General features: G+C 46.5%; 2 protein-coding genes across 2 annotated transcripts in view; both read right to left on the bottom strand.

Annotated features, from left to right (window-relative positions):
- The window catches only part of fbxl18 (F-box and leucine-rich repeat protein 18), a 47508-nt gene extending 38605 nt beyond the window's left edge, over positions 1 to 8903 (bottom strand). The window contains exon 1 of the mRNA XM_055651058.1: positions 8482 to 8903. Within this exon, the coding sequence (XP_055507033.1) occupies positions 8482 to 8724 (243 nt within the window). The 5' untranslated portion in view covers positions 8725 to 8903. The remainder of the gene's footprint in view (positions 1 to 8481) is intronic.
- Positions 8904 to 23095: 14192 nt separating this feature from the next.
- Positions 23096 to 26974, bottom strand: LOC129706670 (actin, cytoplasmic 2). Its single transcript, XM_055651057.1, has 6 exons — positions 26834 to 26974; positions 25433 to 25568; positions 25109 to 25348; positions 24141 to 24579; positions 23852 to 24033; positions 23096 to 23730 (listed from the first exon to the last, which is right to left on the bottom strand). Exons 2-6 carry the CDS (start codon positions 25553 to 25555, stop codon positions 23587 to 23589), a joined length of 1128 nt encoding a protein of 375 aa, XP_055507032.1. The 5' UTR covers positions 25556 to 25568; positions 26834 to 26974; the 3' UTR covers positions 23096 to 23586.
- Positions 26975 to 27348: the final 374 nt, after the last annotated feature.

Below are 27348 nucleotides of genomic sequence, written 5' to 3'. Positions count from 1 at the left end.
ACTGCATTGACGATGCCAGTGGTATGTGGCAGTGAGAATAACAGTTGCTGCTGGTGTGTGACATTGAGAGCTACAATGATGGTACCACTGGATTATATTAGTCACAATCACATTGATAGCTCCACTGGGCTATATATAGTATGTGATAGTGAGAATTAAATTGCTGATGGCACTGGGTAGTTGAGGAATGTAATAGTCAGAATTACATTGACGATACCACTGGTCTGTTGTCGGCGTGTGATACTGAGAATTTATTGATGCTGCCACAGGGCTGTTGTTGGTAAATGATAGTGAGAATGACATTGCTGGTGCCTCTAAGTTTTTGTTGGTACGTGATAGTGAGAATTGTATAGATAGTACCGCTGGGTTGTTGGGGATTATATCAGCCACAATCACATTAGTGGTTTCACAGGGTTGTAGCTAGTATGTGACAGTACCAGAACTACATTTCTGGTGCATCTAGGTCAGGGGTTCCCAACCTTTTTCGACCCGTTTACCCCTGGCAACTTTAATAGCACATAACAATGTTATTTCACTTATTTATGAACAACATATGATGAACAGGTACTGGCAAACCAGAACCAAACTGTCAAAGCCCTGTCCCACTGTACGAGTTAATTCAAGAGCTCTCCCGAGTTTTAAAAAATCAAACTCGTGGTAAGCACGTAGAATGCAGTAGCGGGTACGTTGGAGCTTGGGGACGTCTCTTAGCGGCTCGTAACGCTAACAGCAGGTACTCGGGAAACCCGGTAAGCTCGGAAAGACTCGTGAAGATTTTTCAACATGTTGAAAAATATCCACGAGAGCCCCGAGTACCCGTGAGCGGCCATTACCGTAAATCTCCGAGTTCGAATCAGGGCAAATTCGGGAGAACTCTTGATGAACTCGTACAGTGGGACAGGACTTTCAGTCAATGACAAAAAAAAAATGTACAAATCCAGAATCAACAAATTTATCTCCTGGGTAGGTGAAATTTACCCCAGGTGGAGAACCCTTGATCTTGGTATGTGTCAGTATTGCATTGAAAGTACCCCTGGGCTGTAGTGGATTATATCAGTCACAATCACATTAATGGTTCCACTGGGTTGTAGCTGGTATGTGACAGCACCACAACTACATTGCTGGTGCATCCATTGTAGGTGTGTGACGGTGACAACTACAGTGCTGGTGCCTCTAGGTTGTCATTGGTACGTGATAGTGGAAATTGTTTGATTGTACCACTGGGCTGTTGTGGATTATATTTGTCACAATCACATTAACAGTTCCACTGCCCTGTTGTTGGTATGTGACAGTAAGAATTACATTGACAATACCTCTGGTCTGTTGTCAGAAGGTGATAGTGAGAATGTAATTGATGCTGCCACAGGGTTGTTGTTTGTGTGTGACAGTGAGAGTTACAGTGCTCTCCATAATGTTTGGGACAAAAACCCATCATTTATATATTTGCCTCTGTACTCCACAATTTGAGATTTGTAATAGAAAAAAATCACGTGTGGTTAAAGTGCACATTGTCAGATTTTATTAAAGGGTATTTTTATACATTTTCTTTTCACCATGTAGAAATTACAGCTTTATACATAGTCCCCCCATTTCAGGGCACCATAATGTTTGAGACACATGGCTTCACAGGTGTTTGTAATTGCTCAGGTGTGTTTAATTGCTTCCTTAATGCAGGTATAAGAGAACTCTCTGCAACTAGTCTTTCCACCACCTTTGGAAACTTTTATTGCTATTTATCAAAACGAGGACCAAAGTTGTGCTAATGAAAGTCAAAGAAGCCATTATGAGACTGAGAAACAAGAATAAAACATCAGCCAAACACAAGAATAGAAACATCAGCCAAACGTTACGCTTACCAAAATCAACTGTTTGGAACATCATTAAGAAAGAGAGTACTGGTGAGCTTACTAATCACAAAGAGACTGGCAGGCCGAGGAAGACCTCCACAGCTGATGACAGAAGAATTCTCTCTATAATAAAGAAAATCCTGTAGAGGGAACTCGCAGGGATCCAGCCAAAAACTAGTCGGACACAAGTTGTGTGGACTACACGTGTTTAATCTCTCTATTACAGCTCGCTACTCCTCCAAGGACACGGGCGTTGCCCGGCCTTAAATACCAACTCAGGTACCGACCCTGTGACTATCGCCTCCCACACCAAGACACCGCCCTCTAGTTGGATCAGCACCAATGACAGGGTATCCTGGAGCCCATCAGCAGCAGGGACAAACTCCCAGGGACGGTGAGCGGAGCACCATATACCAACTCCGCAGAGGACAATGACAGATCCTCCTTGGGGGCCGTCCGAATCCCCAACAAGAGCCATGGCAACTCATCCATCCACCCAAGGCCTGTGAGGCGATCAGTGCGGCCTTCAGACATTGGTGGAACCGCTCCACCAACCCATTTGACTGGGAATGGTACGCTGTCGTGTGGTGGCGCTGCGTCCCCAACAGGCGGGCCATGGCGGACCACAGTTCAGACGTGAACTGGGCTCCCCGGTCGGACGTGATGTGAAGCGGAACCCCAAAGCGGGCAATCCAAGTTGCCATGAGGGCACGATTGAGTTGAAGTGTCCGTGAGTGGGATGCCCTCCGGACACCGCGTGAAATGGTCAACCACCGTAAGCAGGTGTGAAACACCCTGGAACCTAGGCAGTGGCCCAACGATGTCCAAGTGTACGTGATCAAACCGCCAGCGTGGCACTGCAAAGTCTAGAACGGGCGCCCGGACGTGTCGATGCATCTTCCATGTCTGGCACGGGATGCACGCCCGGGTCCAGCCAGTTTCCGAAGCCGCGCCACATAAACCTTGCGGCCACCATAGCGGTCATATGTGTGGATTGAATTGCCATTGGCGGCAGTTAACAGGGGGCCCCTCTTACCATCACGAAGGTCGAGTCCAGATGGGGGCAATACGCTGACGTCTGTCCCGGCGTCCACCAAGAACCTGAGCCCCGTCCGCAAGAGACTGTGCATCTACCCGATCTATTCCTCTCATGATTTTACTCATCACCCCTCATCCTCCTGTGCTCCAAGGAATAGAGTCCTAGCCTACACAACCTCCCCCTACAGTTCAGACCCTCTAGTCCTGGCAACATCCTCGTAAATCTTCTCTGTGCCCTTTCCAGCTTGACAACATCTTTCCTGTAACATAGTGACCAGAATTGAACACAAAACTCTAAATTTGGCCTCACCAATGTCTTATACAAATGCAACATGACCGCCCAACTTCTATATTCAATACTCTGACTGATAAAGGCCAATGTGCCAAAAGCCTTTTTGACCACCTTATCTACCTGTGATGCCACTTTCAATGAACCATGTTCCTGTACTCCTAGATCCCTCTGCTCTACAACACTACCCAGAGGCCTTCCATTCATTGTGTATGTCCTGTCCATGTTAGACTTCCCAAAATGCAACACCTCACATTTCTCTGTGTTAAATTCCATCAACCATTCCTCAGCCCACCTGGCCAATCGATCCAGATCCTGCTACAATTTTTCACAATCACCTTCACCATCTGCAAAACTACCCACTTTTGTATCATCATCAAACTTGCTAATCTTGCCCTGTAAGTTCTCATCCAAATCATTGATGTAGATGACAAACAGTAATGGGCCCAGCAACAATCCCAGGAGCACACCACTAGTAACAGGCCTCCAGTCCGAGAAGCAACCTTCCACCATCACCCTCTGCTTCCTTCCTGGAAGCCAATTTTCCATCCATTCAGCTATCTGACCTTGGATGTTATATGTACCGACAGTAGAACAATTTACATTTTTACAGTGCAGATTTACAGGCCTATTAACCCAATATACACAGTTACCATGTAATAAACAAAAATGCTATAAATTAATAACACCAATTCCATTGCATAAAAGCCCTACAAGTGCCTAAAATGTTGAGGGGAATAGAGAGTGAATAGTATAGATAGGGTATAGAAACATAGAAAATAGGTGCAGGAGGAGGCCATTTGACTCTTCGAGCCAGCACCGCCATTCAGTGTGATCATGGCTGATCATTCACAATCAGTAAACCGTGCCTGCCTTCTCCAAAGACCCCTTGATTCCGCTAACCTCAAGAGCTCTATCTAACTCTTTCAAATTCATCCAGTGAAATGGCTTCCACTGCCTTCTGTGGCAGAGAAATCCACAAATTCACAACTCTCTGGGTGAAAATGTTTTTTTCTCATCTCAACTTTATATGGCTTCCACTTTATTCTCAGACGGTGGCCTCTGGTTCTGGACTTCCCCAACATGGAGAGCATTTTTCTTGTATATAGCTTGTCCAGTCCTTTTATAATTTTATGTGTTTCCATAAGATACCCTCTCATCCTAAATTCCAGTGAATACAACCCCAATCTTTCCAATCTTTCCTCAGATGACAGACCCGCCATCCCGGGGATTAACATCGGAACCTATGCTGCACTGCCTCAATAGCAAGAATGTCCTTCCTCAAATTAGAAGACCAAAACTGCACAAAATACTCCAGATGTGGTCTCACCAGGGCCTTGTACAACTGCAGAAGGATCTCTTTACTCCTATACTCAAATCCTCTTGTTATGAAGGCCACTTTCTTCACTGCCTGCTGTACTTGCATGGTTACGTTCAGTGACTGGTGTAAAAGGACACCCAGGTCACGTTGTACTTCCCTTTTTCCTAATCTGACAACATTGAGATAATAATCTGCCTTGTTCTTACTGCCAAGGTGGATAACCTCACATTTATCTGACAGAGACCTGTTTATTACTCTTTGTTTTCCTGTCTGCCAACCAATTCTCTATCCATGTCAATACCCTACCCCCAATACCATGTGCTCTAATTTTGCCCACTAATCTCCCGTGTGGGACCTTATCAAAGGCTTTCTGAAAGTCCAGATACACTGCATCCACTGGCTCTCCTTCATCCATTTTACTCGTCACATCCTCAAAAAATTCCAGAAGGTTAATCAAGCGTGAATTTCCCCTTCATAAATCCATGTTGACTTGGACCAATCCTTTTACTGCTATCCAAATGCGCCGTTATTACTCCAGATCTTTCCCACCATCGATGTCAGGCTAACTGATCTATAATTCCCCGTCATCCCTGCTTATCCAGAAATAGTAACATTTGCGGCTATGATAGTAACAGCCATACCACCCACTCAGGTCAGCGTAGAAACTGTTTTCCACACTGAAAATAATTAAATCAGATTTAAGGGCTTCAATGAAAGAGGATCCGGCAGAAGCAATTCGGTTCCTAAGGACAAGTTATTCATCAATTTTCAGTATGTACCTAAGTAACAAACTTAACAACCTATGCATTTTCTATTGCACGAGAATTGCACTTTAATTTCTATTGCACGAGAATTTTTTTTGTCATAATTTAGCCATTTAGCTCATACTTGTGGCCTTAGTTAAATACATTTTGGAGTAATGCTTTAATATTTTTTAGTTTACTCAATGGAATTTCAATTTTGTCATAGTCCTTTCTGTATTTGTTTTTCTTTAAGCATAATAATGAATTATGTTTTTTTTCCCGAGAATAAACAATACAAAAAGCTACAAATAGCATAGCTACAACCAATAGACTCAAAACGTTTAAAAGGTAGCCTAATGATTCATGTGGTTCTTATGAAATGCCATCTTGTGTAATGTCATCATAGCAGATTTAGAATTATTATACCTAGGGATCAGGGTCGGATACACAAGAAAACTAGGATTCGGAATCGAGTGTTTTCGGTATCGACTCCACAACCCTGCTTAAAAGAAGAACCACAGTTCTGGAAAAAAGTTTTGTGGACAAATGAGACTAAGATTAACCTATATCAGAGTGATAGCAAGAGCAAAGTATGGAGGAGAGAACTGCCCAAAATTCAAAGTATACCACTTCATCTGTGAAACATGGTGGTGGGGGTGCTATAATAATAATAAATTTTATTTATGGGCGCCTTTCAATAGTCTAAAGGACACCTTACAAAAATTTAGCAAGTAGAGGAAAAACATGTAAGCGGAATGAAATAAATAGTAGAGACATGACTAGTACACAAATTAAAGACAGAATTCAATTCAAAACACAATATGAGGCAATTCAAGCACATATGTAAAGGGAGGGGGACGTGGGGCTAAGGATAGGCAGAGGTGAAGAGATGGGTCTTGAGGCGGGACTGGAAGATGGTGAGGGACATGGAATTGCGGATCAGTTGGGGGAGGGAGTTCCAGAGCCTGGGAGCTGCCCTGGAGAAGGCTCTGTCCCCAAAACTGCGGAGGTTGGATTTGTGGATGGAGAGGAGACCGGCTGATGTGGATTTGAGGGACCGTGAGGGTTGGTAGGGGGAGAGGAGGTCAGTGAGATATGGGGGGGCCAGATGGTGGAGGGCTTTGTAGGTGAGGACCGGGATTTTTGTAGGTGATCCGGTGGGAGATGGGAAGCCAGTGAAGTTGTTTGAGGACTGGAGTGATGTGATGCCAGGATTTGGTGTGGGTGATGAGTCGGGCAGCTGCATTCTGGACCAGTTGGAGTCGGTTGATGTAGGTGGAGCTGATGCCAAGGAGAAGTGAGTTGCAGTAGTCCAGTCGGGAGGAGATGAAGGCATGGATGAGTCTTTCAGCAGCGGGAGGTGTGAGAGAGGGTCTGATTTTGGCGATGTTGCGGAGATGAAAGAAGGAGGTTTTAATGACATGGCGAATGTGAGGCTCAAGGGAGAGGGTGAAATCAAAGATCACGCCAAAGGTTGCAGGCCTGGGGAGATGGGGAGACAGTGATGCCGTCGCTGGTGAGAGTGGGGTTATTGATTTTGCTGAGTGTGGCCTGGGCATGTATGGCTGCTGAAGGAACTGGCTCATTGATGATACAACTGCTGATGGTAGTAGCACAATGAATTCTGAAGTGTATAGATTCAAGATTCGATTTAATTTTCACATGTACCAATTAAGGTACAGTGAAATTTGAGTTTCCTTACAGCCATACTAAGTGAAAAACAACAATACACACCGCCACATAAAATAAAATTTAACATAAACATCCACATTCTTCACTGTGATGGAAGGTAATAAATTTCAGCCGTCTTCCTACTTGTTCACCCATGATCGGGGCCGGTCTTCAAGAAAGGCTGCTAAAAAAAAGCTAAAAAATGGTCAAATCTTGAATGACCAAGTCAATCACCTAATCTGAACCCACTTGAGCATCCCTTTTATATGCTGGGGACTAGTCCCCAAACAAGTATAAGCTAAAGATGGCTGCATCATCAGAGAACTGTTGATGTCCATGAATCAGACTTCAAGCAGTCATTGCATGCAAAGGATATGCAACAAAACACTAAACATAACTACTTTCAGTGTCACGACATTGCTGTGTCCCAAACATTACGGTGCCCTGAAATGGGGGGACTATGCATAAACACTGCTGTAATTTCTACATGGTGAAACCAAAAGGTATAAAAATGGCCTTTATTAAAATCTGACAATGTGCACTTTAACCACATGTGGTTTTTTTTCTATTACAAATCTCAAATAGTGGAGTACTGAGGTAAATAAATAAATAAATGTTGGGTCCTTGTCCCAAACATTATGGAGGACACTGTACATTGCTGGTGCCTCTAGATTGGTGTTGGTGCGTTACAATGAGTTACATTGCTGGTGCCTCTAGGTTGTTGTTGGTGTGTTACAGTGAGAGCTAAATTGCCGGTGCCTCTGGGTTGTTGTTGGTGTGTTACAATGAGTTACATTGCAGGTGCCTCTAGATTGGTGTTGGTGCGTTACAATGAGTTACATTGCTGGTGCCTCTAGATGGTTGTTGGTGTGTTACAGTGAGCTACATTGCTGGTGCCTCTAGGCTGGTGTTGTTGGTGTGTTACAATGAGTTACATTACTGGTGCCTCTACATTGGTGTTGGTGCGTTACAGTGAGCTACATTGCTGGTTCCTCTACATTGGTGTTGGTGTGTTACAGTGAACTACATTGCTGGTGCCTCTACATTGGTGTTGGTGTGTTACAGTGAGCTACATTGCTGGTGCCTCTGGGCTGGTGTTGTTGGTGTGTTACAGTGAGCTACATTGCAGGTACCTCTACATTGTTGTTGGTGTGTTACAGTGAGCTACATTGCAGGTACCTCTACATTGTTGTTGGTGTGTTACAGTGAGCTACATTGCTGGTGCCTCTAGATTTGTGTTGGTGTGTTACAGTGAGCTACATTGCAGGTGCCTCTACATTGGTGTTGGTGTGTTACAGTGAGCTACATTGCTGGTGCCTCTAGGCTGGTGTTGTTGGTGTGTTACAGTGAGCTACATTGCAGGTACCTCTACATTGTTGTTGGTGTGTTACAGTGAGCTACATTGCTGGTGCCTCTAGATTGGTGTTGGTGTGTTACAGTGAGCTACATTGCAGGTACCTCTACATTGGTGTTGGTGTGTTATAGTGAGCTACATTGCAGGTGCCAGGGGGTTTGCAATGAGGCGGGGTGGGCAGTGGGCAGTGGGCAGTGGGCAGTGGTCCCCGCGGTTACCTGGTACTCTTTGTGCAGGGAGATGGAGTTGACCAGGCTCTTGTCCACGCACAGGGCCGCCAACTTTCTGCTCACTCTCCTGACGTTGAGCAGCAGGTCGCAGCTGGGCACGAAGCCCAGGATGTTGAGCAGGATCTCGTCCGAGAACTCGGTGAGGTTGCGGGCTTGTCCGAGGCCGCGCTCCGAGTACTGGCGCCCGGGCCCAGACTCCGCCTCAGCCTCGGCGTCATCCCCGCTCTCCATCAGCGGCGGGACACGGGCCGGCAACCAGGCGGCACGGATTATACAACAGCTGGGCAAGTGTGTGTGTGTGTGTGTGTGTGTGTGTGTGGGGGGCGGGTTGGGACACTGGAGGCGACGGCGGCAGCGACTGCGCTTCTCCTCACGGCCACGGCACCGACATAGGCCGAAGGCGCCTCTCCGGAAGGAACCTCCCGCCAACCCGTGCAGGCCCACTTCCGGCGGATGGAGCGACGCAAGCGGCGGCCGATCAGCCCGGCGAGCCCGTACTAGCCCTCCCTCCCCACTTCGCCCGCGCGACCGTGTTGTCCAACCGCCTCCCTCAGCCAGCGGCGGCCCCTCAGCCCGGCGCGCCCGTACTAGCCCTCCCTCCCCACTTCGCCCGCGCGACCGTGCTTGTCCAACCGTCTCCCTCAGCCAGCGGCGGCCGATCAGCCCGGCGCGCCCGTACTAGCCCTCGCTCCCCACTTCGCCCGCGCGACCGTGCTTGTCCAACTGTCTCCCTCAGCCAGCGGCGGCCGATCAGCCCGGCGAGCCCATACTACTAGCCCTCCCTTCCTACTTCGCCCGCGCTAACCCACCCCGCGCGCCCGTGTTGTCCAACCCTCTCCCTCAGCCAGCCGCGCCCCCCCAGCCCGGCGAGCCCGTACTAGCCGCCGACCCCGCGCCCAACCGTCTCCCTCAGCCAGCGGCGGCCGATCAGCCCGGCGAGCCCGTACTAGCCCACCCTCCCACTTCGCCCGCGCGACCGCGTTGCCCAACCGTCTCCCTCAGCCAGCGGCGGCCCCTCAGCCCGGCGAGCCCGTACTAGCCCACCCCGCGCCCACCCGCCTCACCTCAGCCAGCGGCGGCCCCTCTAGCCCGGCCAGAGAGATTATTAGCAAAACTGTGCGGAGACGGACAACATATCGGAAAATAAGACAAATTAATAACGCAGATCAAACCAAATCCAGTTTATTGTCAAATGCGTAAGTGGGCTTTAGTTTTAGGTTTGTTATAATATTTTATATTTATATTTATATATATATATAATTATATAATATTATATATGTATAATTATATCATTATATATTATATTTTATCAATATATTATGTTTTATATTCATTATTTATATATAAAAAATATTACATATTTTGTATATATTATAATATTTTTCCACTATTTGTTATACATTTACTATACATTAAATATATCAGATTCAGATTCAATTTTAATTGTCATTGTCAGTGTACAGTACAGAGACAACGAAATGCATTTATATTTAATTTTATATATTTAAATTTAACATATGATAGATATTTTGTGTGTATATATATATGTGTATATATATATATATATAATCTTCATTTTTAGTTATGTATTTGATTTATATATATTTATTATTCATTAAAGGTAGGCACTAGAGTAGCTCAGTGGGACAGGCAGCGTCTCTGGAGAGAAGGAATGGGTGATGTTTCGGGTCGAGACCCTTCTTCAGAATGTTTTTATTCTTCGTCAATATAATTTATTATATATATTTATATATTTGCACACACACCTGAGTCTTCTGGTGCGCACTTTCACGCTTCTGCCTCTCTCACTTTAAACCTATGCCCTCTAGTATTTGATTTTTCCATCTGGGGAAAAAGGATCTGACCTCTCATAATTTAATATATCAGAGCAAATGCCGATTAACCTACTATGGAAGATCAAAGACATCATAGTCAGGAGACTGAGCTCTTAACTAAACAGATATGGTAATGGTAAGCAAACCCCTGGCATATCTGCATTACATGTCAAATGGTCAGGGCACATTCTCGTGGGAACGTGTTGGAAAGGTCTCCGATACGTTGTCTTTAAAACAAAATTATTCCAATCTGTGTCAGCAAGATTTCCTGATTTCTGGGCCGACTTCGATTTTTCCAATGAGAGTTCTGAGTTGAAGTATGCAGTCCGCCAAGGTTTACTGGAGGTACACAAAAATGCTGGAGAAACTCAGCGGGTGCAGCAGCATCTATGGAGTGAAGGAGATAGGCAACGTTTCGGGCCGAAACCCTTCTTCAGACTGATATGAGGTGGGGGGAGGCGGGGAGAAGAAAGGAAAAAGGAGGAGGAGGAGCCCGAGGGCTGAGGGAGAGGCAGGAAGGGGAGAAGACAGCAAGGGCTAACAGAATTGTGAGAATTCAATGTTCATGCCACCAGGATGCAGACTCCCCAAGTGGAATATGAGGTGCTGTTCCTCCAATTTCCGGTGTTGCTCACTCTGGCCGTGGAGGAGGCCCAGGACAGAGAGGTCGGATACGGAGTGGGAGGGGGAGTTGAAGTGCTGAGCCACCGGGAGATCAGGTTGGTTAGTGCGGACCGAGCGGGGGTGTTCGGCGAAACGATCGCCAAGCCTACGCTTGGTCTCACCGATATAGATCAGCTGACATCTAGAGCAGCGGATGCAATAGATAAGGTTGGAGGAGGTGCAGGTGAACCTCTGTCGCACCTGGAACGACTGCTTGGGTCCTTGAAAGGAGTCGAGGGGGGAGGTAAAGCGACAGGTGTAGCATCTCTTGAGGTTGCAAGGGAAAGTGCCCGGGGGAGGGGGTGGAGTGGGAGGGAAGGGAAGAATTGACAAGGCAGAAGGCAGGGGGGGAGATGGGAAGATGTGGCGAGTGGTGGGGTCACGTTGGAGGTGGCAAAACTGACGGAGGACTATTTGTTGTACGTGCCGGCTAGTGGGGTGAAAGGTGAGGACCAGGGGGACTCCACCCTTGTTGCGAGTGGGGGGATGGGGAGAGAGAGCAGTGCACGGGGTATGAGACCCTGGTGCGAGCCTCATCTATAGTAGGGGAGGGGAACCCTCATTTCTTGAAGAATGAGGACATATCCGATGCCCTGGTGTGGAACACCTCATCCAGGAAGCAGATGTGGCGTAGACGGAGGAATTGGGAATAGGGGATGGAGTCCTTACAGGAAGCAGGGTGGGAGGAAGAGTAGTCTAGATAGCTGTGGGAGTCAGTGGGTTTATAGTGGATCTCCTGGTTGCTAATCACTTCCCTTCTCATTCCCAAACTGACCTTTTACTGTCATGTCATTACCGTCTATATATCGCGTTTCCCTTATCCAGACCCTAACCAGCCTGAAGAAGGGTCCCGACCCGAACGTCACCCATTCTTTATCTCCAGAGATGCTGCCTGTCCCGCTGAGTTACTCCAGCCTTTTGTGTCTATCCTTCTGTCCTGGGGCTCCTCTATTGCTGGAGTGAGGCTACACGCAAACTGGAGGAACAGCACCTCATATTCCGCTTGGACAGCTTACAACCCAGAGGTATTAGAATTGAATTCTCCACTTTTAGGTAACCTTTAACAAACCCCCTCTCCACTTTCTCCCACACATCACACCACCTCCCCCCACCCCCATACCTTGGCCTACCTCGACTAGCACCTAATTCAACCCTGCACCTCTCCCTACATCCCTTCTTCTGACTCCACAATTTGCAACTCTTCAATCCTTCGTTCTCACACCTGCTTTTATCTCTGGCCTTTGTTCCAACCATCTGCTGTATCCACCCATTCCCTGTCATGCTTTCTCCTGCCCCTCCTCCCTTCCAGCTTTCTTCCACCCCCCCCCCCCCCCCCCCGCCATCAGGCTGAAGAAAGCTCCCGACTCGAAACATCACCTGTCTGTTGACGCTGCCTGAACGCCTGAGTTACCCCAGCACTTTGAGTCCTTTAAAGTACAATAACGCTACTGATGTGAGCAAAGCCTAATATGAAAAGACTGTCTCGCAGCACCACCTACAGGTATCTCAGATGTCAGAGAAACCTCTCCACAGAGAAACAACAACTGGGGTTGCTGGAAAAATTAATTTTAAAAATTGTGGAAATTTGAATTATATGTAAAAGATGCTGGAAATCTGAAATGTATATTCAATATGTTCAGTAGGTTTGTGTACAGGCACTGATATTCTATCTTAGGACATTTTTTTTTTAGTTTAGTTTGCCTGCAGGGGTGGATGCTCCATTGATGTCCCGGATCACCAACTACCTGACTGGACGACAACAATATGTCAGGCTACCATCTACACCTCAGACTTCAGATATAACTCGGACTCCTGCCATCTGCAGAAGTTTTCAGGTGACTCTGCCGTTGTGGGGCTGCATCAGTGAGGGGAGGGAAGCTGAATACAGAAGAGTAGTCAATGACTTTGTTGAGTGGTGTGGGCTGAATCACCTGCAGCTCAACACCGATAAGACTAACGGGTTAGTGGTGGACTTCAGGAGGAGTGGAACACCCCTGTCCCTGGTCTCCATCAATGGTGTGGATGTGCAGTTTACCAGGGAGTACCAGTACCTTGGAGTTTAGCTGGACAGTAAACTGGACTGGTCCAGGAACGCTGAGGCCCTGTACAAGAAGGGACAGAGCCGGCTGTACTTGTTGAGAAGGCTCCGCTCCTTCAATGTCTGCAGTAAGATGCTGCAGATGTTCTACAATCGGTGGTAGCCAGTGCCATCTTCTTCATTGCCGTGTGCTGGGGCAGCAGGGTGAAGGCCGCAAATGCCAACAGGATTAACAAACTCTTTAAGAAGGAACTGCAGATGCTGGAAAACCGAAGGTAGACAAAAGTGCTGGAGAAACTCAGCGGGTGCAGCAGCATCTGTGGAGCGAAGGAAATAGACAACGTTTCAGGCCGAAACCCTTTCTTCAGACTGCTGCACCAGCAGAGTTTCTCCAGCACTTTTGAATTACCAAGCTCATCAGGAAGTCTGGCTCTGTCCTGGGGGCGGAGTTGGATCCATGGGAGGTTGGTCTTGGAGGGGAGGATGCTCCTCAAACTGCAGAGCATCTTGGACAATACAGCTCACCCCCTCCATGACACACTGGTCAACCTGAGGAGCACCTTCAGCAACAGACTGGATCCACCAAGATGCAGTACAGAACGCCACAGGAGAGCCATCTACTCTGTGGCTATCAAACTGTACAACTCCTCCCCCTTCTGTCATGGGGTAGACTGACTCCCCTTCCCCCAACTCCCCCCCCTAAATCATAGCACATCCCCAATCCTTTCCCCTCGTCACTTTATTTTCATGTATCTTGTGTTTTATGACTGTTACCAGATCGATTTCCCTCCTGGGATAAATAAAGTTCTATCGATCGTATGGTATCGTTTACTTATATAGCATGGAAATAGGCTCTTCAGCCCACCGGGTCTATGCCGATCGTCAGTTACCACTCACATTAGTTCTATGTTACACAGTAACCTCTTTCTCATCCACTCCCTACACACTAGGGACAATTTACAGAAGCTAGCTAACCTACAAACCTGCACGTCCTTGGGGTGTGGGAGGAAACCAGAGCGCCCTGAGCACGTGGTCACATGGAGAACCTGCAAACTTCACACAGACAGCACCCAGGGTGATGATCAAACCCAGGTGTCTGGCATTGTGAGGCAGCAGCTTTACCGGTTGCGCCACTAAAAAAAACCCATAAAATATGACCACTAGGAGGCATTTGGTGACTGTCATTTATCAATTTCATGGCTGAGCTGCTGCTTCAACATCATGTTGCTTACCCGATCCGAATATTCCTTGATTCCCCTAATATCCAGAACCCTATTCATCTCTGTTTAAAATACAATCAATCCCTTCTTTCCCCTGTTCCTCTGCACACTGCTAACACAAATCAAAAACACACCTATGTGAAGTTTAAATGAAGGCTCCAAAAATTGAAAAAAAATAAAATCCAGGTGCACCAAAAGTAGACACAAAGTACAAAGTCAAATGACCTTACCCATTGAGTTGCTCCAGCCATTGGTGTCTATCTTCGCTATAAACCAGCATCTGCAGTTCCTTTCTATACAGGTGCACTCGTTGGCTGTTGGGTTTCATTAATGGCATTGATTCAAGAGTGTTTTATTGTCATGTGTCCCAGATGGAACAATGAAATTCTTCCTTGCAGCAGCAGAATATGGAAACATAGTACATGGTAAACAATGTAATAAACAAGAAAACAACAGTTCATTGTGCGTGTATACACACATATACATACATACACACACACACATATATATATGCATACACACACATATTTACACATAAAAAACAAGCAAACAATAATCGTGCAAACAAACAAAACCTATGCCCCCAGGTTTATGTAGTTCAGAACTTTTTGGAGGTTCACTAATGCTATTTTCCAATTGGGGTAGGAAATATAGATCAGGAGACAATGGGAGACACAAGGCACTCTACAGATGCTGGGATCTTGACTGGATCTTTACTGAATGTTTTTCCTTCCAATATGTAAAAGAATATGTGTGTGTTTATGATTGTGTTTATAGTTTGTTTGGTTGTTTGTTTGTTTGTCTTTTTGCACAAAGTCCGCGAGCATCGCCACTTTTCAATTCACTGCACATCCCGTATGTGTATGTGACGAATAAACTTGACTTGACTTGATTTGTGTAAACCACAAAGCGGTGGAGTAATTCTCTGGAACGGCAGAGGTTGTGGGGAGACCTGTTAGAAGTGGATAAAATTGTTGTGGTCCAGGTGGGTCAGGGCAGAGTGTATATAGTTAGTGTAGGGCAGTACTCCGGTGTTAGACTTTATTAGGATTTTTTTATTTTATTTTTTTATGTTAGAAATTATGACAGGGGTAGACAGTCAGAACCTTTCTCCCAGGATGGAAAAATCAAATACTAGAGGGCATAGCTTTGGGGTTTTCTTCTTGCTTATGGCATGCACAGCCTAAAGTTGTAGGACAACTTGTTCTATTTGATCTTGTTTGATTGTGCACGCCAGGTTGATTGCATTTGTTGAAACAGGGCGGACCACGTGAAGGTTGCAATCTCCCACCCCAGCTTTAAGGTGAGAGGGACAAAGGTTAAAGGAGATTTTTAAGAAGGAACTGCAGATGCTGGAAAATCAAAGGTAGACAAAAATACTGGAGAGACTCGGCAGGTGAGGCAGCATCTATGGATCAAAGGAAATAGGACGTTTCGGGTCGAGATCCTTCTTCAGACTGATGTGGGGGTGCGGGGGACGGGAAGAAGAAAGGAAGAGGCGGAGACAGTGGGCTGTGGGAGAGCTGGGAAATGGAGGGGAAAGAAGGAGAAAGCAAGGACTACCTACAATGTTCATTCCACTGGGGTGTAAACAACCCAAGCAAAATGATGCAGGAAGATTGTTCCTGATGTTGGGGAAGTCCAGAACAAGGGGTCACAGTTTAAGGATAAGAGGGAAGTATTTTAATAATAATAATGGATGGGATTTATATAGCGCCTTTCTAGATACTCAAGGCGCTTTTTAGGAGCGAGATAAGAAAATCATTTTTTACACACAGAGTGGTGAATCTGTGGAATTCTTTGCCACAGAAGGTAGTTGAGGCCAGTTCATTGGCTATATTTAAGAGGGAGTTAGATGTTGCCCTTGTGGCTAAAGGGATCAGGTGGTATGGAGAGAAGGCAGGGATGGGACACTGAGTTGGATGATCAGCCATGATCATATTGAATGGTGGTGCAGACTCGAAGGGCTGAATGGCCTACTCCTGCATCTATTTTCTATGTTTCTATGAAATATGAGGTGCTGCTCCTCCAATTTCCGGTGGTCCTCACTCTGGACAGAAAGGTTGGATTCGAAATGGGAGGGTGAGTTGAAGTGCTGAGCCACTGGGAGATCAGGTTGGTTATTGTGAACCGAGCGGTATACCTCGCCAGGGGGCCACATGAGTGGCACGGGTGGGGGACAGATTTGTGAAATTTGGAAAATGTATAGACTGTATTGAACAATTTGTATAGCCTCCGAAAATGTCAGATGAATTTTTCGCACGGTTCACGTACTGTATATATTGATTACTTGAAAAAGTCTATTTTGAAATTTTATAAAATTGTGAACTGAGCGGAGGTGTTCGGCGAAGTGATCGCCAAGCCTACGCTTGGTCTCACCGATGTAGAGCAGCTGATACCTAGAGCAGCGGATGCAATAGATGAGGTTGGAGAAGGTGCAGGTGAACCTCTGCCGCACCTGGAAAGACTGCTTGGGTCCTTGAATGGTGTCAAGGGACAAGTAAAGCGACAAGTGTAGCATTTCCTGCGGTTGCAGGGGAAAGTGCCAGGAGAGGGGGTGGTTTGGGTGGAAGGGACAAATTGACCAGGGAGTTACGGAGGGAGCAGTCTCTGCGGAAAGCCGAAAGGGGAGGAGATGGGAAGATGTGGCCAGTGGTGGGATCCCGTTGGAGGTGGCGAAAATGTCGGAGGATTATTTGTTGTATGTGACGGCTGGTAGGGTGGAAGGTGAGGACAAGGGGGACTCTGCCCTTGTTACGAGTGGGGGGATGGGGAGTGAGAGCAGAGTTACGGGGTATAGAAGAGCCCCTGGTGAGAGCCTCATCTATAGTGGAAGAGGGGAACCCCCGTTCCCTAAAGAATGAAGACATCTCCAATTTGGTTTGACATCTCCTGGTTTGGAACACCGCATCCTGGGTGCAGATGCGGTATAGACGGAGGAATTGGGAGCAAGATTAAAGGAGATGTGCGGGGAAACTTTTTTACACAGAGGGTAGTGAATGCCTGGAATGTGTAGCCAGGGTTGGTGGTTGAGTTGGATATGATAGTGACATTGAAGAGGCTTTTAGACCAGCACATGGACATGCGTGGAATGGAGGGGAAATGGATTATGCGCCGGGACATAAGAGATGGTCGTGGTATCATGTGGTAAACAGTGGTTGAGACGTTGTGGACCAAAGAGTCTATTCTTATGCTGTAACCTGTCACGACCTTCCTTCAGACTCAGACTTGGGTTGATTAGACTAACACTTGTATTAATATCTAAAGTCACAGCCGTGATCACTGATCTCAATACCGTCCTGGGTTTCAACCTGAATGGTTCAATGGCTGGGCTTGTACACTCTGGAATTTTGATGGATAAGGGGATCTTATTGAAACATATAAGATTATTAAGCGATTGGACATGCTAGAGGCAGGAAACATGTTCCCGATATTGGGGGAGTCCAGAACCAGGGGCCACCGTTTAGGAATAAGGGGTAGGCCATTTAGAATGGAGATGAGGAAAAACATTTTCACCCAGAGAATTGTGAATCTGTGGAATTCGCTACCTCAGAAGCAGTGGAGGCCAATTCACTGGATGCTTTCAAGAGAGAGTTGGATAGTGCCCTTAAAGATAGCGGAGTCAAGAGATATGGGGAGAAGGCAGGAACGGGGTACTGAATGTGGATGATCAGTGAATGGTGGTGCTGGCTCGAAGGGCTGAATGGCCTACTCCTGGACCTATTGTCTATTGTCTGCCTCCGTTGCATCTATTAGAATGCAGTCACATTACTGGCATGGTAAAAATGTGTTTCCTTAAACTAATTAGACTACAGTTGGAAACCTAATGACACAATCCTGGCACTGGTACTGAGAGCCCAAGTATCTCGTGGGGTGGAAACATAAGATCCTACTGAATTATTCATAATCAACAAGCAAATTGTCCGGCCTTGCTTTCTGCAAATTACCTCAAGAATCTCAAGTGTTTAATTGCCATGTGCACCGACAATGGAACAAGGGAATTCCTACTTGCAGCAGCATAACAGGCCCACAAACACAATACTCATAGATAATATATAATAATCAAAAGCCCAATAAGTTAATAATGACAATACTAGTGCAAATGTCCTTAGTGCAACCAAAGACAGTGCATAGAAGTTCATAGTTGAGGTTAGTGTTATGCAGTGTTCAAAAGCCCGATGGGCGCTGGGAAGAAGCTGTATTATGAGCGGTGCCTGCTCCAGGCAATAGACAATAGGTGCAGGAGGAGGCCATTTGGCCCTTCGAGCCAGCACCGCCATTCAATGTGATCATAGCTAATCATCCCCAATCGGTACCCCATTCCTGCCTTCTCCCCATATCCCCTGACTCCGCTATTTTTAAGAGCCCTATCTAGCTCTCTCTTGAAAGCATCCAGAGAACCTTCCTCCACCGCCCTCTGAGGCAAAGAATTCCACAGACTCACCACTCTCTGTGAGAAAAAGTGTTTCCTCGTCTCCGTTCTAAATGGCTTACCCCCTTATTCTTAAAGTGTGGCCCTGGTTCTGGACTCCCCCAACATCGGGAACATGTTTCCTGCCTCTAGCATGTCCAAACCCTTGACAATCTTGTATGTTTCAATGAGAATCCCTCTCAACGTTCTAAACTCCAGAGTGTACAAGCCCAGCTGCTCCGTCCGTCTCTCAGCATATGACAGTCTCGCCATCCCGGGAATTAAACTTGTAAACCTACGCTGCACTCCCTCAATAGAAAGAATGCCCTTCCTCAAAACTAGGGGACCAAACTGCACACAAAACTCCAGGTGTGGTCTCACTAGGGCTCTGTGCAACTGCAGAAGGACCTCTTTGCTCCTACATTCGAATCCTCTCGATTCCTATTCGAGGCCAACATGCCATTAAGTGCAGCCGGCACTGGTACTGTTGCCTTGGCGATGTTGGCCTTCCCGTGGACGTACGGGCCGACCTATGAACCGACGTCCCTCTCCTCGCCCGCCCGCCTTTGTTTGGGAACAAGTCAGATGTCACCCTTGAGGGACCGACCACTACGAAGATCTGAAAAAGAACTCTTGGTCTGAAGAAGGGTCTTGACCCGAAAAGTCGCCTATTCCTTTGTTCCATAGATGCTGCCTCACCCGCTGAGTGTATCCAGCTTTTTTGTCTACCTTTGATTTTTCCAGCATCTGCAGTTCTTTCTTAAACAAGACTCTTCCTCCGAAATAGTCTCTGTCTACAATAATATGAAATTTAAAGCTCTTATCAGTGATGGTGATCATAAAACTACATGATTCGTTAAAAATGCATCTGCTCATGGCATTTAGAGAATGAAATCCAACCTCCTGAAAGAACCTGCCCTACATGTGTTTTCAGGCATGAAGAAATGTGCTTGAGTCCAAATTGGTAATTGTTAGCAAGCCATTTGGCTAAAACACAATACTTTATCACAATCACAATAATGCTTTACTAGCCAAGTATGTTTTGCAACATATGAGGAATTTCATTTGCCAAGTCAGTCACACAAATAAAAAGCAATGGAACACACAAAATACATTTTAACATAAACAACATCCACCACAGTGACTCCGCAACATTCCTCACTGTGATGGAAGGCATAACAAGGTTCAATCTCTTCCCTTTGCTTGACTCACGTAGCCGGCGGCGTTAGGGCCCTCCGCGTCGAAGCGATTAGCTCCTGCACCGGGAGGATGTCAGCTCCCCACGGCGGATGATCGAACCGGGACATTGGAGCTCCCGACAGTTAGAACAAAATCACCGGGCAACAACCGTAGCATTAGATAGACAGAATGTGTAGAAAGGGACTGCAGATGCTGGCATATGCTTAAGGTAGACACAAAGTTATCCTGATAGCCCTGTCCCACGGTACGAGTTCATTCAGAGTTCTCCCGAGTTTGCCCTGATTCGAGCTCGGAGATTTACGGTAATGGCCACTCGTCAGTACTCGGGGCTCTCGTGAAGAATTTTCAACATGTTGAAAAATCTTCACGAGTCTTCCCGTGCTTACCTGCCGTTAGCGAGTCTTCCCCAGTACGTGCTGTTAGCGTTACGAGCCGCTAAGAGACATCCCCGAGCTCCGACGTACCCGCTACGTTAATTCTCCGTGCTTACCACGAGTTTGATAGTATTTTTTCTTGGAATGAACTCGTACCGTGGGACAGGGCTTTAACTTAACTTACCCTAACATAAACCTTAACATTAAATTAGCGTTGTCCCACCCTCACCTCTCTTTTCCAGCTTCCCCTCCCTAGTCCCAATGGTCTCAAATCAAAACATCACATCCATTCCCTCCACAGATACTGCCTGACCCACTGAGTTACTCAATTAACAGTTTATGTTTTACTGCTTTTATTCCAGCATCTGCAGTTCTTTGCGTCTCCCTGTTTCTTGCGATTCTCTAAATTTTTCACCCTGAAAAATGGCATTAGTGAATACAATGGATTTTTACAATAATCACAATTTTTTGTGGTCATTCCCGCTAATGCCTTATTAATCTACTGAATTTCAATTTCAGTTGCTATGGAACATAAAACAGTACAGCACCAGAACAGGCCATTCAGCCCACAATGTCTGTGCTGAACATGGTGCCAGGAACTTGTCTCTTATCTACTGCATAATCCATATCCCTCCATTTCTTGTAATATCCATAGGCCTATTCAAAAGCCTCTTAAATGCCACTAATGCATCTGCCTCAACCACCACCCCCGGCAGCCCACTCCAGGCCCCCACCTGTAACGTTGCCTCCATAAAGATTTTGCCTCTCACCTTAAGGGCCATTTGATTGTAGATTTGGATTATATGTTTGTTAATTTAACGGATGCAGGATCACTATATCCTATTTTCATTTTATTAAAACAATGAAATAAAACTCCACATGGATTTATGAAAGGGGGATGGTGTTCATTTTAATTCTCTGGGAGGGGACAAAAGGAAGCCGATGAATATAGTGAGCTTGCATAATGCATTTGATTAGTATTGGATGAAAGGCAATCGTGCACAAGTTTTTTTGTATTGACCACAATACCTCTGTATGGGCAGAGGATTAGCTAATTAACGCAAAAGAGAATGGGACAAAGAATTGATTTTCAGGTCAGCGAGTTGCCACAACGTAGTATCATCCTACTCCTGATCTTTAATTTACAAATATATTGTAAGACATGCAGGGGTGTTTGGGCTAAAATGTAAAACACACCTATGCTGCTGGTTCTGCAACAGATATTTGGATTTACCAGAGGATATGCTGTAGAACGGAGACATGGGAGTAGATGCTTCTCCATTGAAGTGGCCATTTCTATGGCTGTTGGTTCAACCCATTGTCTCCCTTTAGATTGATTACAAAGACAAGCCAGATTGAACTTGTATGGACATTAAGTTAATGAAGAGCGTGGTGTGTTGTAAGATTCATAATTCTGGGGTCAGTGAGAACAGGGACAGCACAGTGATGTTGGGTAGAGCGGCTGCCTCGATCCATCCCTCGGGTGCTGCTTGCATATGCTCCGTGAGTTTCCTCTGTGAACTCTGGCTTCCTCCCACATCTCAAAGGCGGGCGAGTAGTTGAGGCCAAGGTAACATTAGGGATTGGTACTGAATATTACAGCAGGGCCGAGTGAATTATTATTTCTTGCCATTACAAAGAGATCATCAGGCCCCAAGTCAGCCCTCGAATAATATGATCAATTCTTGCATCATATTGTGTAGGAAGGGAACTGAAGATGCTGGTTTAAACCAGACACAAAAAGCTGGAGTAACTCAGGGACAGGGAGCATGTCTGGAGAAGGAATGGATGATATTTAGGGTCTCACACCAAACTGTCCCTTCCTTCTCTCTAGTGATGCCCCGCTGTGTTACTCCAGCTTTGTGTGGCTATCTTGTATATTACTTGGCATTATTGAAATGTCTGTCAACGTTTGATCTTACTACTGAATTGTTGATTGAGCCAACAAGTTAGTCAGAGGTAATGCAAACTCTGATGTTACTCAAGCCTTTATATCTTGATTTCTTAAGACTGCCATGAGCCCAAAATTCCATCTCCATCCCAAAAGTCTCCCAAACCCGAGTGTCATTGGTTGTCAGTAAAGGAACACTTGCAGCCTAGTAATGTTGTCACGCATTAGCTTCAGTATGGGATGTCACTATTGCCAACATGATTCCAATGACCAAATACACTTTGCGACAGATCAGTTAATAGCTGAAAATATTAAAAGATGGCCTTATTGAGCAATATATCACCTCCTGAAACCCAATTCTCCACTCCGTATCACACAAAATGGCATTAATGGCTCGATAGCTTATTTAGCCCGCTAATGGGTCAAAACGTCAGTTTGATTCTATTTTATTTTCTCGCAATGCACGAGCTTACCAGTTTGTTGCCATGGATACTTAAGACTAATCATATTCCCAGGATTTAAGGAATAGCTGAAAGCTGCAGTTAAGGTAGGGTGTGATATATAAATACATTGTCCCACTTACCTACAATTCTGACCCAAGACACAAGTCCTCAGTGAATATATGCAATATAGCCTCACGTCATTGTGATCACCAAAATTATAATTCAGTGGGATCAAAATCTGTCCAGAATATCAGATAAATCCATCGTCCTTAAATTGTTTTGTTTTTTTAACTGAAATGTGAATTTTGAAGGAACATGCAACTTAATTGAGGAAAGACGAATCTTCTACCCCCATTGTAAGGCAAGGGCAGAGCAAGGTTACAACGTAGACGACAGAATCTCAGCTGGGGCTAATAACCAAAAATAAGCACTTTGAATTGCAGTCCTTCCTACACCTAACAAAGGAATTCAAGTTAGCGCAGTAAAAGATTATCTTAAAAACAACAAATGTACACAAAGCTCAAATGTTCCATTTAAACATGTGCACTTTATTGTATTAGTCAGTGTAGGGTCCCACAAACTGGCATCAAGTTTTAAATGGTTTGTCTTATGCCCGGGGATGTAAACCTCACTTGTGTGTTTGTATAAAGGTAAAGCTTTTGCATACCAAAATCAAAGAGGACCGAAAATTTTAAGGCGGAAAAGTACAAAACGGGACATTTTTTTTTCCGGTTACATAATTTACATATAAGCAATACTACACAAGGTTAAGTATTTGCTCCCACTTTGGGCAGCCTTCACAGAGGCTTTATAACCTTAAGACAATGCAATCCTTTACATCAATATTTGGAATGCCTAAATGTACAATTCAGTCCTTGAAACTCATTGTAGAACTTCTGGGATGCTTGTTGCCAAAAATACCACCAACACCTTCACTGTTCCAGTTTTTATTCCTGAGACAAGCACTAAAGCCATGCCAATTCATCTCGCGCAATCACTTGTGATAGTTACAGTCCACTTAGAAGCATTTACGGTGGACAATGGAAGGTCCAGACTCATCATATTCTTGTTTGCTAATCCACATCTGCTGGAAGGTGGAGAGGGAAGCGAGGATGGAACCTCCAATCCAGACAGAGTACTTGCGCTCAGGTGGGGCAATAATCTGGAACAAAATTAAGTTCATTAATAAATACACTACACCAATGGCTTTAATCAGCCCAACTTCAATGTCACCCATCAACTGTATCCAAAGCAATTCAAATACAGAATTCTATTTAAATTACCTTGATTTTCATGGTGCTTGGAGCCAAAGCTGTGATTTCCTTCTGCATTCGGTCAGCAATACCAGGGTACATGGTAGTACCACCAGACAGGACAGTGTTCGCATACAAGTCCTTCCTAATATCGACATCACACTTCATGATGGAGTTAAAAGTGGTCTCGTGTATACCACAGGATTCCATACCTATTGGCACAAATATTTTTAATCAACAAACTGCCTTCTTATCATAAGAGCCAAGTAATAGTGACATTTACTGATTAATAAAGTGTTGGTAATGGTGATCTACATACCCAAGAAAGATGGTTGGAAGAGGGCCTCTGGACATCTGAATCGCTCATTGCCAATGGTGATCACCTGCCCATCAGGCAACTCGTAGCTTTTCTCCAGAGAGGACGATGAAGCAGCAGTGGCCATCTCTTGTTCAAAGTCCAGTGCAACGTAGCAGAGTTTCTCCTTGATGTCACGGACAATTTCTCTCTCAGCTGTGGTGGTGAACGAATAGCCTCTTTCTGTCAGAATCTTCATGAGGTAGTCTGTCAGATCACGGCCAGCCAAATCCAGACGCAAAATAGCGTGAGGCAGGGCATAACCTTCGTAGATGGGCACAGTGTGGGTTACACCATCACCAGAGTCCATCACGATACCAGTGGTTCTACCAGAGGCATACAGGGACAGCACAGCCTGGATGGCAACATACATTGCAGGGGTATTGAAGGTCTCAAACATGATCTGCAAAGATACAAGCAAACATTCAGTGTGATGTTTATTGGTCCAAATTTTCACTTAAATGGAAGGAAATCAACTATTAAGGAATTACAGGCATCAACAAGCTGAACCAAGACCTTGTGTATCATAACCAGTCAAAAAGTTAATCATGCAATGGTTTACAGCAAAATACTATTCCAGTTACGAAAATGCCAACTCACTCTTACTAGTTCATAACCCATCTACAGAAACTTTTAGTCACATTCCCCAAATTCCTGAAATCGTAGTTAGGCTCAAATCAATACCCAGATCCCCAAAGACAACCTGCAAAACCAGCTAAGACAACTGAAGATTAGAACAGCACACAAAACATGCATAAGTTAATGGAACTCAGTGAGAAAGCAAATGAAACCTTGAAATTTCCAGGAAAGAATGTCACCTTTGAAAGATTCCCTGTGAACAAGGATAGGAAAGAATGAAAGAGTTTTCAGAGAAGGAAAAAGGGAAGGACAACAAGGTAGCAGCACAATGTGGTCACTTTCATTTTCAGTACCTGTGTCATCTTTTCTCTGTTGGCTTTGGGGTTCAGGGGAGCTTCAGTGAGCAGGACTGGGTGTTCTTCAGGTGCGACTCTCAGTTCATTGTAGAAAGTATGATGCCAGATCTTCTCCATGTCATCCCAGTTGGTTACAATGCCATGCTCAATGGGGTATTTCAATGTCAGGATACCCCTTTTACTCTGGGCTTCATCACCAACGTAGCTGTCTTTCTGTCCCATGCCAACCATCACACCCTGAAGAACAGAAAGACATTTATAGCAACCAGCTAACATGAAGAATAGAATGTAGAGTGCAAAAACATCCAGTCATTTCCATACCTGGTGTCTTGGGCGGCCAACAATGGAAGGAAAGACAGCTCGTGGGGCGTCATCTCCAGCGAAGCCAGCCTTGCACATACCAGAGCCATTGTCAACCACCAGTGCTGCAATTTCATCATCCATGGCTGTTATTTACCTGGGGGGAAAAAAAAGAAAGCAAAAAATAGTTTTAACAAAAAAAATCCGATTGCATGTGAAAAAGAAATCTGGAAATATGGTAGTCTCTTGCCGGCTGGTCAATGCTTCTGCAGTCCGCCCGAGTGCTGTGCAGACTGTCCCATCCCTGCACCGGCAGCAGAGGGCGCAGTCACTGCATTCCCGACACACACAGACAAAGGAGCGCCGGCCGGCCGAACCTCGCACTACCATAAAAGGCAATGGCTGGTAGTGGGCACTCGGCCAGACTCGGAGACGGCTGCTGCCACTCCCTGAACAGACTCCACACACACGCCCAAGTCTCCACAGGCTCATCTAGATAGTGGCCACCAGCCTCTCCCATCGCCGGGAGATGTGGCTTAGCCCCCCATACCCCACCCCTAGCCTAGCCTTCCCTAACCATACACACCAAAACCAACCAGGAATGCCGGGGGATGTAGTTCCCCAGCCCCAGACACACTACGCATGGGCAGAACCGACCCCTAGCTCCCGGGGTGCGATGGGAGATGTAGTCGCCCCCAATTCGCGACGCATGTGCAGAGTCGACCCTCCCGGGCAGGCTGGGAGTTGTAGTTCCACAGGGCGCGACGCACGCGCAGACAAAGCCTCACCCGCTGAATTGTAGTTGGAACAACGGAGCGCGGCGCATGCGCCGGCGAGCGGACCGTTATCCTTGAGGAACCGGCGGCGTCGCATCTCCCCCTCCCCCCCCCCCCCCCTCCAGCCCGCTTTGTGCTCGGGATAGCGAGGCTTTGTCCCCCCATAACACCATCCCTCGGGCAAGGGAGAGCGAGTGGAGTGAAGTCAAAGGGAGACGAGCCGCGCCCCCGGACTATTTAACGGTCCGCAGCCGCCCGCCATCACCTCTCCCTCTCCCAACGTCCGCCAGCGCTTCCAGAAAGATCCATGGCCAGCCCGGCTCGCCACGCCCCTCACACCCGGCAGGAGGGCGCGGACACCGGCAGCTCCACAAAACCAGCACCGACGGTAAATAACCACCCGCCCCCCAGCGCCGGCAAAACAGTTTAAATATACATATAATTTAATATCTAAACACCGATAACCAGACGTTCAAACCCGTCGGGAGAATAAAACCCCTCTAAAAATTCACCCACCCACTCACGCGAGTGCATTGATGGGTGGCGGATTTAAAATTTTCTTTACCCCCCCTCCCGCCTTCTTTTAAAAAGGTGAGGTGAGCTCGAGGTAGTTCACGTGCCCCTTGTTAGTGGTTTGGGTGCTTACCGTTGGTTTCCTTCCACAAGTGCAAAATAAAAAGCTGTGCTCCGCTGGATGGTGCAGGTGCAAGGTCCCGACGCCGCGCCTCAGAGAGAGTGCGGGCAGCCGGCGCGCCGCCGCTCTTATACCCCGGCCCGGACACGCCCACTCCCCGCCACCGCCATAAAAGGGAAGGTTTGCGAAACCGCCACCGCCATTGGCCGATCGTCACCGGGATTGGCTCCTCCCCCGCCCCGCGCGCTCGCTCGCTCTGCTCGAGCGACCCCCCCCCCCCCACACACACGTCAACCCCTCCCCCCCCACATCCACCCCCCCCCCCACACACACATCACCCCCTCCACCCAACATCACCCTCCACAGCTCCCCCCCCCCCCACACATCACCCCCCCCCACCCAACATCACCCTCCACAGCTCCCCCCCCCCCACACATCACTCCCTACCAACATTTCCTCCTCCCTATGGGCCCCCCCTCCACAGCACTCCCCCCCCCATGCACATGCTGTAATCGAGCGACCCCCCC

Source organism: Leucoraja erinacea, chromosome 20 (genome assembly GCF_028641065.1).
Source record: "Leucoraja erinacea ecotype New England chromosome 20, Leri_hhj_1, whole genome shotgun sequence".
In the NCBI taxonomy this organism is placed as follows: Eukaryota; Metazoa; Chordata; class Chondrichthyes; order Rajiformes; family Rajidae; genus Leucoraja; species Leucoraja erinaceus.
Note: the sequence above shows the minus strand (reverse complement) of the source record. Positions and strands in the feature narration are given on the sequence as shown.

Coding starts and splice junctions, on each gene's coding strand:
- LOC129706670 (XM_055651057.1), bottom strand. CDS start 25,555: ATGGATGATGAAATTGCAGCACTGGTGGTTGACAATGGCTCTGGTATG. Junction 25,349..25,432: donor TTGGCCGCCCAAGACACCAG/GTATGGAAATGA, acceptor TCTGTTCTTCAG/GGTGTGATGGTTGGCATGGG. Junction 24,034..24,140: donor CTTCCAACCATCTTTCTTGG/GTATGTAGATCA, acceptor TTGTGCCAATAG/GTATGGAATCCTGTGGTATA.